This window comes from Manis pentadactyla, chromosome Y, assembly GCF_030020395.1.
Source record: "Manis pentadactyla isolate mManPen7 chromosome Y, mManPen7.hap1, whole genome shotgun sequence".
Classification (NCBI taxonomy): domain Eukaryota; kingdom Metazoa; phylum Chordata; class Mammalia; order Pholidota; family Manidae; genus Manis; species Manis pentadactyla.
This window is the reverse complement of record NC_080039.1, coordinates 23,701,733-23,717,643: the sequence shown is the minus strand read 5'-3', so window position 1 is coordinate 23,717,643 and position 15,911 is coordinate 23,701,733. Positions and strand designations below refer to the sequence as shown.

The 15,911-nt window shown below is 38.1% G+C and overlaps 1 protein-coding gene across 3 annotated transcripts in view; it reads right to left on the bottom strand.

Moving 5' to 3' along the window:
* The window catches only part of LOC130682128 (probable ubiquitin carboxyl-terminal hydrolase FAF-X), a 173,747-nt gene that overhangs the window by 83,372 nt on the left and 74,464 nt on the right, over positions 1-15,911 (bottom strand). For 2 of the 3 annotated variants that reach the window (XM_057496261.1, XM_057496260.1), the window contains exons 21-22: positions 8,909-9,039; positions 8,431-8,689 (exon numbers count right to left, since the gene is read on the bottom strand). In XM_057496261.1, coding sequence (XP_057352244.1) covers positions 8,431-8,689; positions 8,909-9,039 — 390 coding nt within the window. Of the gene's footprint in view, positions 1-8,410; positions 8,690-8,908; positions 9,040-15,911 lie in introns of all 3 variants that reach the window. The other variant, XM_057496259.1, reaches the window with a different exon arrangement.

Sequence of the window (15,911 nt, the reverse complement as noted above, 5' to 3'; positions counted from 1 at the left end):
CATGCAGCTAACTGGGACAGGCAGCGGAAGCTGGAGCAAGATCTGGAAGGCAGGAAGAGGCGCTGTTCTCAGGAGAACACACCAGCACGGGTGTGAAGCCCTGCCCCTGCAGTCCTCTAGGCTAGCCTGAGGGCGGCCCTGACTACCGCAGCTCAGGAGATCATCCCAGAGACTGCTTCCCGATGATTAAACTCATATGTGGAGTATAAGAAACAAAGAAAAAGACTGAAGGAGCAAAACATCAGCAGACTCACAGAAACCAAGAATGGACTAACAGGAAAGGGACTGGGGAGGATGGCTGGGAAGGGAGAGACAAAGGGGGGAAAGGGGCATTATGATTAGCAGACATAATGTAGGGGGGAGGAATGGGGACAGCTCTACAACACAGAGAAGACAAGTAGAGATTGTATAGCATCTTACTATGCTGATAGACAGTGACTGTAATGGGGTATGGGGTGGGGACTTGAGGACGGGGGGGAGTCTAGTAACCATAGAATCTCAACATAATAAAGGCAATATATGACAAACCCACAGGCAACATTATATTCAACACGGAGAAGCTCAAAGCTTTTCACCCAAGATCAGGAAAAAGACAGGAACGCCCACTCTCTCCACTGTTATTCAACATAGTACTGGAGGTCCTACCCATGGCAATCAGACAAAACAAAGAAATAAAAGGACTCCAGATTGGTAAAGAAGAAGTCAAACTGTCACTATTTGCAGCTGAAATGATACTGTACAGAAAAAACCTAAAAGACTCCACTGCAAAACTACTAGAACTAATATATGAATTCAGCAAGGTTCCAGGATACAAAATCACTACACACAAATCTGTTGATTTCCTATACACCAAGGACGACCTAGCAGAAAAAGAAATCAGGAAAACAATTCCATTCATGATTGCATCAAAAAGAATAAAATACCTAGAAATAAACCTAACCAAGCAAGCAAAAGACCTATACCCTGAGAAGTACAAGACACTCTTAAGAGAAATTAAAGAGGACACTAACGAGTGGTAACTCATCCCATGCTCTTGGCTAGTTGGAATAATTCTGTCAAAACGAACATCCTGCCTAAGGCAATATACAGATTCAATGCAATCCCTATCAAAATACCAACAGCTTCCTTCAACGAACTGGAACAAGTAGTGTTAAAATTCGGGGCCAAAGACCCCGAAGAGCCGAGGCAATCCAGAGAAGGAGGAGTAAAGTTGGCGGACCTCACTTCCCAACTTCAAGCACTACTAAAGCCACAGTAATCAAGACAATTTGGCACTGGCACAAGAACAGACCCACAGACCAGTGGAACAGGATACAGAGTCCAGACATTAATCCACACGCACGTGGTCAACTAACTAACGTACAATAAAGGAGCCACGGACATACAATGGGGAAATGACGGCCTCTTCAACAGTTGGTGTTGGCAAAACTGCCCAGCTACATGCAAGAGAATGAAACTGGATTATTGTCTAACCCCATACACAATAGTAAACTCGAAATGGATCAAAGACCTGGACGTAAGTCGAGAGAACTGTCCATAAAACTCTTAGGAAAAGACAGCCAAAAATCTCTTGGACACGGACATGAGTGACCTCTTCATGAACATGTCTCCCCGGGCAACAGAAACTAAAGCAAACATGAACAAGTGGGACTACTTCAAGCCGAAAAGCTTCTGTACAGCAAAGGACACCATTAGTAGAACAAAAAGGTAACCTACAGTATGGGAGAATGACATATCCAATAAAGGGTTGACATCCAAATTATATAAAGAGCTCACACACCTCAACACGCAAAATGCAGATAAGCCAATCATAAAATGGGCAGAGGAGCTGAGCAGACACTTCTCCAAACAAATTCAGACCTCCACTAGGCACATGAAAAGGTGCTCCAAATCGCTAATCATCAGACAAATGAAAATTAAAACCACAGTACGATTATCAGCTCACACCAGTCAGGACGCCCACCATCCAAAAGAGAAACTATGAAAATGTAGGCGAGAATGTGGAGAAAGGGGAACCCTCCTACACTGCTGGTGGGAATGTAAGTTACTTCAATCACTGTGGAAAGCAGTATGTTTCCCACAGGAAAGGAGGTTACTCAAAGAACTCAAAATAGAAATACCATTAGACCCAGGAATTCCACTCCTAGGAATTTACCTTAAGAATGCAGCAGCCCTGCTTGAAAAAGACATAGGCACCCCTATGCTTACCACAGCGCTACCTACAATGCCTAGAATCAGAAGCAACCTAAGTGTCCAACAGTACATGAATGGATAAAGAGGATGTGGTAAATATACACAATGTAATATTATTCAGCCATAAGAAGAAAAGAAATCCTACCACTTGCAACAGCACGGATGGAGCTAGAGGGTATTTTGCTCAGTGAAAAAAGCCAGGTGGAAAAAGACAACTATCAAATGATTACACTCATGTGTGGTGAATAAAAAGAAAGGAAAAACTGAAGGAACAAAAGAGCAGCAGAATCACAGAACCCAAAACTGGACTAAGTTACCAAAGAGAAAGGGACTGAGGAGGATGGGTGGGAACGGAGGGATAAGGGGATAAAAAGGGCATTATCATTAGCAGATACAATATAGTGGGGGACTCATGGGGAAGACTGTACAACACAGAGAGGACAAGTAGTGATTCTATTGCATCACTACACTGATGGAGAGTGACTGTAATGGGGTTTGTGGTCGGCACTCGATAATGGGGAGGAGTCTAGTAACCATGTTGCTCAGGTAACTGTACATTAATGATACAAAAATAAAGGAAGAAACAAGAACCATCTATGTGCTATCTACAAGAAACTCATCTCAGATTCAAGGACCTACATGGAATGTAAGTGAAGGAAGGGACAAAGATAGTTCACACGAATTATAGGCAGAAAAAAGCAGGAGTAGCAATACCAGTACGTGACTAAATAGATTTCAAAAGAAAACAAGTAACAAGATACAAAAAGGGCCTTACATAATGAGAAAGGGGTCAGTCCAACAAGAGGATGTAACCATTATAATCAGGCCCTCAAAAGAGGAGCACCTAAATATGTAAAACACAGAACCACAGAATTAAACAGGTGGACAGAATGCAACAAATTTGTATCAGGAGACTTTTAACACAGCACTCACACCAACAGATCAACTAGACAGAAAATAAAGAGACAGAGACTCTGAACACCACATTAGAACAGATGGACCTAACAGACATCTACAGAACAGTCTGCCCAAAAGCAGCCGTACACACATTCAAGTCCACGTGGGATATTTCCCAGCACAGATCACAGAGGCGGCCACAAAAAGACCCTCAATAAATTACAATAGACTGAAATTTTATCAAGCAGCCTCTCAGACCACAATGGTATGAAACTAGACATAAATTACACAGAGAATACAAAATAGTCTACAAACACATGGAGGCTAAGCAACATTCTTATAAATAATCAGTGGATCGATGATAAAATTAAGAGATCAAACAATATATGGAGACAAATGAAAACAAACAGCCCAAAACCTGCGGGATGTGGCAAAGGCAGTTCTAAGAGGAAACTACACAGCAATATGTAGGCTCACCTCAAGAAAGAAGAACAATCCCAAATAAGAAGTCTAAACTCACAAAGCAACCAGAAAAGAAGAAGAAGTAAGGCCCAAACTCAGTGAGAGGGACATAATAAAGATCAGAGCACAAATAAAAATCTAGAAGAGCAAACCACAGAGCCTATCTGGAGCTGGTTCTTTGGGGAAATAAAAAAGATAAACCCCTAGCCAGATATACCAAGAAAAAAAGAAAATGTACACACATAAATATAATCAGAAATGAGAAAGGACACCATGGGTACACAAGGGATTATTAGAAAATACTATGAAAAATTGTATGTCAATAAATTGAATGACCTACTAGAAACGGACATTCTAGAAAAATGCAACCTTCCAAGACTGACCTAAGAAGAAACAGAAAATCTGAACAGACCAATACTAAGATTGAACTTGAATCGGTAATCAAGGAAATACCTAGAACAAAAATTCCCGGCCAGATGGGCTTCATGGCTGAATTTTATCAAACATTTAAAGACCTAATACCCATCCTTCTTAAAGCATTTCAAAAAGTACAAGAGGAAGGAATACTCCCAAACTCATTCTACAAAACGAGCATCACTGCGATACCAAAACCAGACAAGGACACCACAAAAAAAGAAAATTAGAGACAAATATTCATTATGAACAGATGCAAAAATCCTCAAGAAATTATTAGCAAACCAAATTCAAACACATATCAAAAAGATCAACCATCATGACCAAGTGAGATTTCTTCCAGGGAGGCAAGGATCATACAATATTTGAAAGTAAATCAGTATCACACATCACATCAACAAGAAGGATGACAAAAATCACACCATCGTCTCAATTGATGCTGTAAAAGCATTTGACACAGCTCAACATCTATTCATGAGAAAAACTCTCAATTAAATGGGCATAGAGGGTACATACCTCAACATAATTAAGGCCATACACAACAAACCCACGGTCAAAATAATCCTTTTAAGAGCAAAACGCTGAAAGGTTTTCCTCTAACATCAGGAACAAGACAAGGATGCCCACTCTGACCACTTGTGTTCAACATAAAAGTGGCTGGAGATCCTAGCCACAGCAAAAAAAATCACCAAGAGATAAAGGCATCAAAATTGATAGGGAAGAAGTTAAACTGTCACTATTTGTAGATGACATGGTGTTATATGTAGAGAACCCTAATGACACCACCAAAAATAGTTAGAACTAATAACTGAATTCAGCAAAGTTACAGGATATAAAATTAATACACAGAAATATGGTACATTCCTTTATAGTAGCAATATATTAGCAGAAAGCAAAAACAGGAAAACAACCCCATTTACAACTGCATCAAAAAGAATAAAATACCTGGGAATAAACTTAACCAAGGAGGTGAAATACCTTTACTCTGAAAACAAGGTACTCGTGAGAGAAATTAAGACACCAATAAATAGAAATCTATCCTGTGCTCATGGACAGGAAGAATTAATATCGTCAAAATGGCCATCTTGCCCAAAGTAATTTACAGATCCAATGCAATACCTATGAAAATACCAATGGCATTTTTCAAGATCTAGACAGAATAATCATAAAATTAAGTGTGAAACCACAAAAGACCTTGAACAGCCAAAACAATCCTGAGAAGGAAGAACAAAGCTGGGAGGGATTACACTCTCTAATTTCAAGCTCTACTACAAAGCCACAGTAATCAAAACAGTTTGGTAATGGCACAAGAACAGACCCATAGATGAATGGAAAGGAATAGAGAGCTCAGAAGTAAACCCACACACATATGGTCAATTATAAATTATGTTAAAGGAGCCATGAATATACAATGGGGAAAAGTCAGCCTCTTGTGTTGGCAAAACAGAACAGCTATATGTAAGAGAATGAACTGGATGATTGTCTAACTTTATACACAAAAGTAAAACTCAAAATGGATCAAAGACCTGAATGTAAGTCATGATGCTATAAAACTCTCAGAAAGAAACATAGGTAAGAATCTCCTGAACATAAACATGAGCAACCTTTACCTGAACACATATCCTTGGTGAGGGAACAAAATAAAAAATGAACAACTGGGACTACGACAAACTGAAAAGCTTCTGTACAGCAAACAACACCATCAGCAGAACAATATGGCATCCTGCAGTATGGAAGAATGTATTTGTAAATGATTCATCTGATAAGGAGTTAATATCCAAACTACGTAAAGACTTCACATGCCTTAACACTCCATAACATATAACCCAATGGAAAAATTGGGTGAAGCATCTGAACAGATACTTCTCCAAAGAAATACAGATGGCCAATAGGCACATGTAAGGATGCTCCACATTGCTAATCATCAGGGAAATGAAAAATAAAACCACAATGAGTTACCATATCACACCACTTAGGAAAGCCACTATCCAACAGACAATGCTATCCAAGAAACAACAAATGCTGGCAAGGACGTGGAGAAAGGGGAGCCTTCTGACACTGTTCATGGGAATGGAAATTGGTTCAACCACTGTGGAAAGTAATATGCAGATTTCTCAAAAAACTAAAACAGAGATACCATTTTACTCAGTAATTCCACTTCTAGGAATTTACCTGAAGTAATCAAGACCACTGATTCAAAAAGACGTATGCACCCCTATGCTTATTGCTGCACTGTATACAATAGCCCATATATGGAAGCAACCTAAGTGCCCTTCAGTACATGAATGGATAAAGAAGATGTGGTACAAATCCACAATGGATTACTATTCAGCCATAAGAAGAAAACAAATCCTACCATTTGCAACAACACGGATGGAGCTAGAGGGTATTACGCTCAGTGAAATAAGCCAGATGGAGAAAGACAAGTACCAAATTATTTCACTCATTTGTGGAGCATAAGCAGGAAGCAAAAGAGAAGGAACAGAACAGCACTAGACCATAGACACCATGAAGGGAGTTGTGGTTACCAAAAGGGAGGGCTGGGATGGGTGCGGGGGTGAGAGAAGGGGACTAAGGGGCACAATAATGCAATCACGATCCATGTTGGTCACTGGGACGGTAATACTTATGGAGAACACAGGTAATGATGTAATGACTCTGTAATATCTGAGTTCAATGACGAACAGTGACCACACTGGAGGTGGTGAGGACTGATAGTATAGGTGAATGTTGAAGCAATGTATTGTGAATTTGAAACCATCACAAGATTGTGTATCATTGATGCTTTAATTAAAAACAAAAAGATCATATTATGTAGATTTAAGAACAAAAAATATTACAAAAAATAAAAAGGAACACCAAGTTGAAATAATTTGTCACAAAGACATAACAATCATAAATGTAGATGTACCAAACAATACTTGAAAAATACATGAAAGGAAATTTGACAAATCTAAAGGGAAAAATAGACAAACCCACAATTACAGATGGAAAAATTTTTCTAATCTGTTCTTCCATCCTTTAACTATTTATTCATGAATATATGTATGTAAGAAGTACAGATTTATTATGAGTGTTCGTAAACTGAACACACCTATATAACCACCACCCAAATAAAGAAACAGGCTAGTTCTCCAGAAAACTCCCTTATGCCTCCTTTTAATCACCATCTCTGCCCCATTTTTTCCTATCTTACTGCACACTATAGGTCTTTAGCACCATGTGGATGATCTTGTTGGTAACAGATAGGCTAAGCCATTCTAGTCCTCTCACAACTGTTCAGGACTGGTGTTCTTCCATTTTACAGTTGGAAATGTTTAACATGACTCTTAATTATTGCTAGAATAAGTAGACCGAAAAAAAAGTTAGAAGAGCAGAAAGAATAGGTGCAGTCTGTTTACTCACTGAGCTATTCTGAGGTCATTTTTCTTATTTGGACCAAATTATTTTACCTCTTCAGATTTACACTTTTTAAAATTTTTTTAGATTTTAATTTTGACTTACAAAATAGGAAGTCAACAGTAGGCTATTAGTCAAGTTTTTGGTGGATCAAAAGTTACACACAGATTTTTGACTGTGTTGGGCTGGCAGGGGTATCAGTGCTCCTAAACCCCTGTATTCTTCAAAGGTTAACTGTGCGAATAACCATTAAGTACACATTACTTTGTTTCAATAATTATCAGTAAAAGGCCAACTTGTTTCACTGTATCAATACACATTAACTGTGCCTACCTCCCCAGAATTATTTTAGAAAATCCCAGGCAGTTTATTTTATTTGAAATGCCTTAGCATGATTCTTTCTTTGAAACAAAATCTACAACACTATAATCCTACGTAAAATAATGAAAATTCTAAATATCATAGGTGTAGCCATTATTCAAATTTCCCTAAGAATCAAGCTCATTTCTAAAATTATTCACCCCAAACCATTTTACCTTCAGCCAGTAATTTAATAAAACTTTCACTTGTAATGTAAATAAAAGAACTCAAAAGTTAGTGCGAACTGGACGCTACATTCTATCCACGCATTAAATCTCAGCATATCTTAAGAAAATTCAATGACATGCATCAAGGATGATACCTTGATGCATGTCCAAGAGTCTTTGTTAGTTGTGGTGGTTATGTTAGTCACGGCAGAGGAGAGATGGGCAACATGCTGATTAAATATTTCTGTTACCATTACTGTTTTTTAAATATCTTTCAGGTATGAATTAAAATATTCAGCTACAGTTTTTATGAGACAAACAACTGAAGCTCAAAAAGGATGTAAAGGGATGAGGCGTCCTCTGAGATTAATATAATCCTTAAAGAATACCTATACATTTCAGTACAAATACGACAACATATTGACTTAAATTTGCATTCTCTAAAGAGCCACTGAGAAGTTAAATTTTAAAAAATTAAGTATTAAACACAACTCGTTTTAAAGATTTTAAAAATTTACCGTTTTTATGGTATCTGCACCATCTGCAGCTGGCTGACATGCTTCTGCTATAGCTCGAACATGGCCACTGCCAATGGCAGTTAACAACAGTTTAGCTATTTTAAGACTATTGAAGTAAGCACCTCTCCGAGTTTCCGTATCTGTATTTGGCAGGAAGTTATTACTTGTTAGCATACTCAGTACAAGGGATAAGCCACCACTTTTCAAGAAGTGAAACTGAAAGTCAGGGGAATCATCTGCCAAAGATGCACCAGCAGGCATTAACAGGACATAAACTACCTAGAAAGAAAAGGGGGCGTGGGATGAAAACTGCATTAAAGGGTAATAAAAAATGAATCTATAACTTCCATTTCCTTTATGGAAACTAAGAAATTCTTCACTGTTTCACATAATAATTTGAAACAATTAACTAATTCAAATTATTTCAAAATCTTACATATGTTCTTCATATCACTGTATGATGTAGAAATTATAGTTTTGAATAGGAAAAACACCAACCTCTGTTAGGTATAGCACTCTGGAGGCAGAAGGACCACAGAAAAGTGAATCAAGAGACGGTTCAAGGATATTTTCTCCAAGTTTTGCATGGTCCAAACAAACAGTTCTTAATTTTCCTATTGTTATGCTATCTGTCAAAAAAACCAGACACAGCCCAGAGTAAAATACAATATATAATGTTCTTTTAAAAACAATTTAATTAACTCTTCATTAAGGTGTCATTATTATGCACTCTTATGAAGGTTCCACAAGAAAAACAATGTGGTTTTTACATTTACCTTTATTACTGAGTCCCCCGCCATACCCCATTGCAGTCACTGTCCATCAGTGTAGTAAGGCAATACATATGTTCTTAACATCTCACATTTGATACATTCAAGAGTTTATTTTGAATATGGAACATCAATAAATATCATTTCTGAGATCAAATGTTACAAGACAACCAGTACTGGACTCCCGAATGATCAACTAGGGCTCTTTAATCACCAACCAAAATACAAAGGCAACAGTTTCCTATCTAGAGACCTCAAATCAACACGTGCTTCATCTACTGGAAAAAGAAAAAGAAAACAAAAACCCCACACTGAAGAGGAATTCGTTTTTGAAACTCAAATAACACAAGCTCCTCCCACCAAGGTCTCAATGATTTGCCTCTTATTATGCTTGAACTGTTGATCCTTTAATGAAATAAAATTAAATAACTTTCAAGAGAAGATGTAACTTAAAAACAAAACAGCGTAAGAGACTGTTTCCTAAAGTATACCTAGAAGTTAGGAAAAGCTTGTATTTCCTTTCATATTACAGAGACAATTGGGCATAGAAAAACCCACAAACGCATAATCAGAAGACACAATAAAAAGATAATCCCCTCTTGGAAAAACAAATGATTCTGTATTAGAGATTACTGCTTACATACAATGCCCAAAGTGCAAGTAACAAGAGGAAAAATAAGTAAGAGGGACTATGTCAAAACTAAGTCTTTTGTGCATCAGAGGATACTACTTGGAGAGTGAAAACAGAACGCCCAGAATGGGAGGAAGTATTCGTAAATCAAAGAGGACTTGTATCTGAATGTATCAAGAACATTTACAATGGAGTAAGACAGATAATCTAATTAAAAATACAAGCAAAGGCTGTGACTAGATACTGCTCCAAGACACACATATGGCTCATAAGCACATGAAAAAATACTCAGCATCATTAGCCAACAGGGACAGATCAAAGCCATAACGAGAGGCCACTTAAAAACACAACTATGATGAGATGATGATATTAAAAACAGTGACAGGTATTGGTGAAAACTGGTGATACGAATTAGGACCCCTGTATCTTACTTGAGAGAACAGAAAAAATGGGGCACCTACTTTGAAGTACAATTTGGCACTTCCCTGATGTCACACACAAGATTACTGTTATTGACCAGCAATTTCTCTCCCAAGTCTACATCCAAGAAAAGTGCAAGTATATGCCCAGACCAAAACTTGTGCAAAATTGTCCATACCAGCATTATTAATAATAGCCTAAACAGGGGAACATTAGGCATATGCTGACAGATGAATTGTTCAACAAAAATTTGTTGCTGAGGTAGGGTAGGGACATGGGACAAGCATTATGATTAATTGTTTTTGCCAATACCTAAAAATGTATATATTTTGCAAGTCTTTACACTGATGGACAGTGACTGCAATGGGGTATGGTGGGGGACTCAATGATAAAGGTAAATACTGATATATAAAAAGTACAGTAAGAACAAGAGAGAGTACATCTGAGGCTGATTCATTCTATTTTAAACACCAGTCAGTAAAAGGGGTTAGATTACTAACATACTTTATGGCAATCAGACAGTAACAGACTATTTTAAGGCAAGGCAAGCACTCCTAAATGACATGTCCCCACTGCTTGAGAATAACCACTACTGTAGAGAAGAACAGGATCAATAAATTCCTTGTGTTTTAAGTTTATCTGACAGAATATCTAGAGGACATTCTACAGACAACATAATGTCTCCCACAATAGACAGACATTCATGAGACCACTTGTCAAGCCTGCACCTCCACCACCCATAGTCTATTGCCCCACTCCTGAAACCCTTAAAAATCCGAATTCTAAGCCTTAAAGTGCATCTCCTCTTTGGGGTTGCCTGCACTCCCCTTTCTTCAAGTGTGTACTTTTGCCTGAAATAAAGACTTCTTACTGCTCAACCTAACTGTGTTTTGTCTCTTCACTTTTCCAGTAGAAGTGTTCTTGCCACTTCGCCATTTCACATCCTATTTTCTGGACTTCAGTACAAGTCTTCATGCTCCTTTTTTTTACTTCAAACAAGTAGGGAGGGACTACTGAGATCTCTGATTTTGACTTGCAGGTACTTGCCACCTGAGTGACCGGGACAGGGCTGCAGCTGTATGATCATGCTCTTTATCAGCCTGCCTGAAAATCTCCTGATTGCCTTTTGTAAGTTATCAGAACATAATCTCACTACATCCAGTGCTCTGTGCCTCCCCAAAATCCTGGGGTGGTAGGGACTTAGTTCTCGTGCCATATGGATTCAGGATCACACCAGATACCAGGTGACCCTGGCTTTAGGAGTTAGCAAAAGATTTTCCATGAACGGAAGAGGAGTTCAGTGAACTTCCCTGTCCTCCCTCTGCTCTTCCTTCTCTCTGCTGCCTGTGTGGCTGCTGCTCTCGTTTTAATGAATTCCTTCCTTACCTACACTTGTCTGACCTGCTCAAGAGTTCTTTCCCGTTCAAAGTCAAGAGCCCTCCCCTGAACGGTTTGAAGTTTCCCCTAGTGCACAGGGAGCTAGCCCGAAATTACAAGCCTACAGTGGAATAGACTCAGCCTTAAAAAGAAAGGAAATCAAATCGGCCATACTTTACACATGGATGAATTTTAAGGACATCAGGCGAAATGAACAAGCCACTAGTCACATAAAAAGAGAGACTGTATGAGACCACTTATATAAGGTATCCAGAGAAGTTAAAACCTCATTAATTAAGTGGAATACTGGTTGCTAGGAGCTAGGAGAAGAGGATAAATGGAGAATTTTTGTTTAATGGGTATAGAGTTCCAGTTTTTTAAGCGGGAAAAGTTTTGGAGGTTTCCTGCACAATAGAAATACACTTAATAAAAAATAACACATTAAGACGGTAAAGTTTTTGTTAAAGTGAATTGTACCAAAATATTTTTTAAATGACATGATAACGAGAAAGCATACAAAGCCCAATTCGACAGAATGTACAAAAAACAACTGGTTAGTTTTCAAAAGTATCAAAGATGTTAGACATTCTGATCTACATAAAGTCTTCTATGGATACATAAAAGAATATCCTTGTTCTCTGGAAACACAAAATGAGGTGTATTATGTTATGTAGCTTTAAATTTAGTACAATATAAAAAGTTGGCTTTGTAATAATGAAAAATTATTTCAGTGGAAACAAGTGGCCACGTAAGGAAGAGAACGAAACAAGAAACCTATCAATAAGAGCAGAAAACAAGTAATACAGCCTGTCGTACACAAACACACTTCTGAACACCAATTAGGTCATATTCAATTGGCAAACAGGGGAATAATGTCAGTATAATACAGAAGTTTAGCTTGTTCAGATAAGAGTTCCCTGAAGAAGGGGAGCCAGAACAGTGACACGTAAGTAACATTCAAATAAGAAGAAAAAAAGGCATTAGCTTGACAGCTACACTTGTTCAAGCTCTTTCAGCTCTACCATAAGAAAATTATTCCCATCTTTGTATTGCTCTTGACCCACACTTCCTTCTATGTCCCCCTTTTTTCAGATTTCCACCTTCATTCAGTGGCCTTACCTCTATGGTATTTATTCCTCTTTTACCATTTCGAAATGTTTAATACATATCAAAAGAGTACATATACAGTACACTGAGATTACTGAGTGGGCAGTCCAGGTTATCTCTAAAAGACACGAATTATTGTTTTTAGTAGTGCTTTGCTTAAATTTTATGTGGAAGGAATCCAAAAGCAACAGGATACACTTTCTTCTCAAGTGCACATGGAACATTTTCAAGAACAGATCATACACTAGGCCACAAGAAGAACCTCAATAAATTCCAAAACACTGAAATTGTACCAACCAGCTTCTCAGATCACAAAGGTATGAAACTAGAAATAAATTACAGAAAGAAAACGAAAAAGCCCACAAACACATGGAGGCTTAATAACATGCTCCTAATCAATCAATGGATCAGTGACCAAATAAAAACAAGAGATCAAGCAATATACAGAGACAAATGACACCCATAATTCAATAACACAAAATCTGTGGGACGCAGCAAAGGCAACGCTAAGAGGGAAATATATTGCAATACAGGCCAACCTCAGGAAAGAAGGACAATCCCAAATGAACACTCTAAACTAACAATTAATCAAACTAGAAAAGGAAGAACAAATGAGGCCCAAAGTCAGTAGAAGAAGGGACATAATAAAGATTAAAGCAGAAATAAATAAATTTGAGAAGAATAAAACAATTGAAAGAATCAATGAAAGGGGGGGCTGATTCTTCAAGAAAATAAACAAAAAAGATAAACCTTAGCCAGACTTATCAAGAAAAAAAGAGAGTCTCCACACATAAACAGAATCAGAAATAAGAAAGGAAAAATCACTACGGATAACACAGAAATACAAAGAATTATGAGAGAATACTATGAAAAATTATATGGTACAAACTGGATAACATAGAAGAAATCGACAACTTTCTGGAAAAATAAAACCTTCCAAGGCTGACCAAGGAAGAAACAGAAAATCTGAATAGACCAAATACAAACAAAGAAACTGAACTGGTAACCAAAAAACTAGCTAAGAACAAAACTCCCGGACCAGATGACTTCACCACTGAATTTTATCAAACATTTAGTGAAGACCTAACACCCATCCTCCTTAAAGTTCTCCAAAAAGTAGAAGAGGAGGGAATACTCCCAAACTCATTTTAGGAAGCCAACATTACTCCAATACCAAAACCAGACAAAGACCCCACAAAAAAGGAAAATTACAGACCAATATCCCTGATGAACACACATGCAAAAATACTCAACAAAATATTAGCAAACAGAATTCAAAAATACATCAAAAGGATCATCCACCATGATCAAGTGGGATTCATCCCAGGGATGCAAGGATGGTACAGCATCCAAAAATCCATCATCAGCCACTACATCGACAAAAAGAAGGACAAAAACCACATGAACCACATGATCATCTCCATAGACGCTGGAAAAGCATTCGACAAAATTCAACATTCATTCATGATAAAATCTCTCAACAAAATGGGTACAGAGGGCAAGCGCCTCAACACAATGAAGGCCATAAATGACAGACACACAGCTTTTCCTTTAAGATCGGGAACAAGACAAGGACGCCCACTCTCCCCACTTTTATTCAACATAGTTTTGGAGGTCCCAGCCATGGCAATCAGACAATACAAAGAAATACAAGGCATCCAGATTGGAAAGGAAGAAGTTAAACTGTCCCTGTCTGCAGACTACATGATACTGTACATAGGAAACCCTGAAGAATCCACTCCAAAACAACCAGATCTAAAATCTGAATTCAGCAAAGTTGCAGGATACAAAATTAATACACAGAAATCTGTTGCTTTCCTGTACACTAATGATGAAATAGCAGAAAGAGAAATCGGGACAACAATTCCATTCACAATTGCATCAAAAAGAATAAAATACCCAAGAACAAACCTAACCAAGCAAGTGAAAGACCTATACCTGCAAACTACGGGGCACTCTTAAGAAAAATTAAAGAGGACAGTAATAAATGGAAATTCATTCCATGCTCTTGGCTAGGAAGAATTAATATTGTCAAAATGGCCATCCTGCATAAAGCAATAAACAGATTCACTGCAATCCCTATCAAAGTACCTACAGCATTCTTCAATGAACTAGAGCAAATGGTCCTAAAATTCAATTGGAATGACAAAAGACCCTGAATAGCCAAAGCAATCCTGAGACGGAAGAATAAAGCAGGGGGAGTTGCGCTTCCTGACTTCGAGCTCTACTACAAAGCCACTGTAATCAAAACAATTTGGTACTGGCGCAAGAACAGACCCACAGACCAGTGAAACAGGATACAGAGTCCAGATATAAACCCAAGCATATATGGTCAATTAAAATATGATAAAGGAACCATGGGTATACCATGGGGAAAGGACAGCCTCTTCAACAGCTGGTGTTGGCAAAACTGGACAGGTGCATTTAAGAGAATGAAACTGGAATACTGTCTAACCCCATACACAAAAGTAAACTCAAAATGCATCAAAGACCTGAATGTAAGTCGTGCAACCAAAAAACTCTAATCTATTGGACATAAACATGAGCAACTGCTTCATGAACATTTCTCCCTGGGCAAGGGAAACAAAAGCAAAAATGAAAAAGTGGGACTATACCAAACTAAAAAGCTTCTGTAGAGCAAAGGACACCATCAATAGAACACAAAGACATCCTACAGTATGGGAGAATATATTCATAAATGACATATCTGATAAAGGGTTGACATCCAAATTACATAAAGAGCTCACACAGCTCAACAAACAAAAAGCAAACAAACCAATTAAAAAATGGGCAGACGACCTGAACAGACACTTCTCCAAAGAAGAAATTCAGTTGGACAACAGGCACGTGAAAAGATGCTCCACATCGCTAATCATCAGAGAAATGCAAATTAAAACCACAATGAGATATCACCTCACACCAGTTACGATGGCCAACATCCAAAAGTCAAACAACAACAAATGTTGGCGAGGATGTGGAGAAAGGCGAACCCTCCTACACTGCTGGTGGGAATGTAAACTAGTTCAACCATTGTGGAAAGCAATACGGAGGCTCCTTTAAAAACTCAAAGTAAAAATACCATTTGACCCAGGAATTCCACTCCTAGGAATTTACCCTAGGATTGCAACAGCTCCGCTTGAGAAAGACATATGCACTACTACGTTTATCACAGCACTATTTACAACAGCCAAGAAAT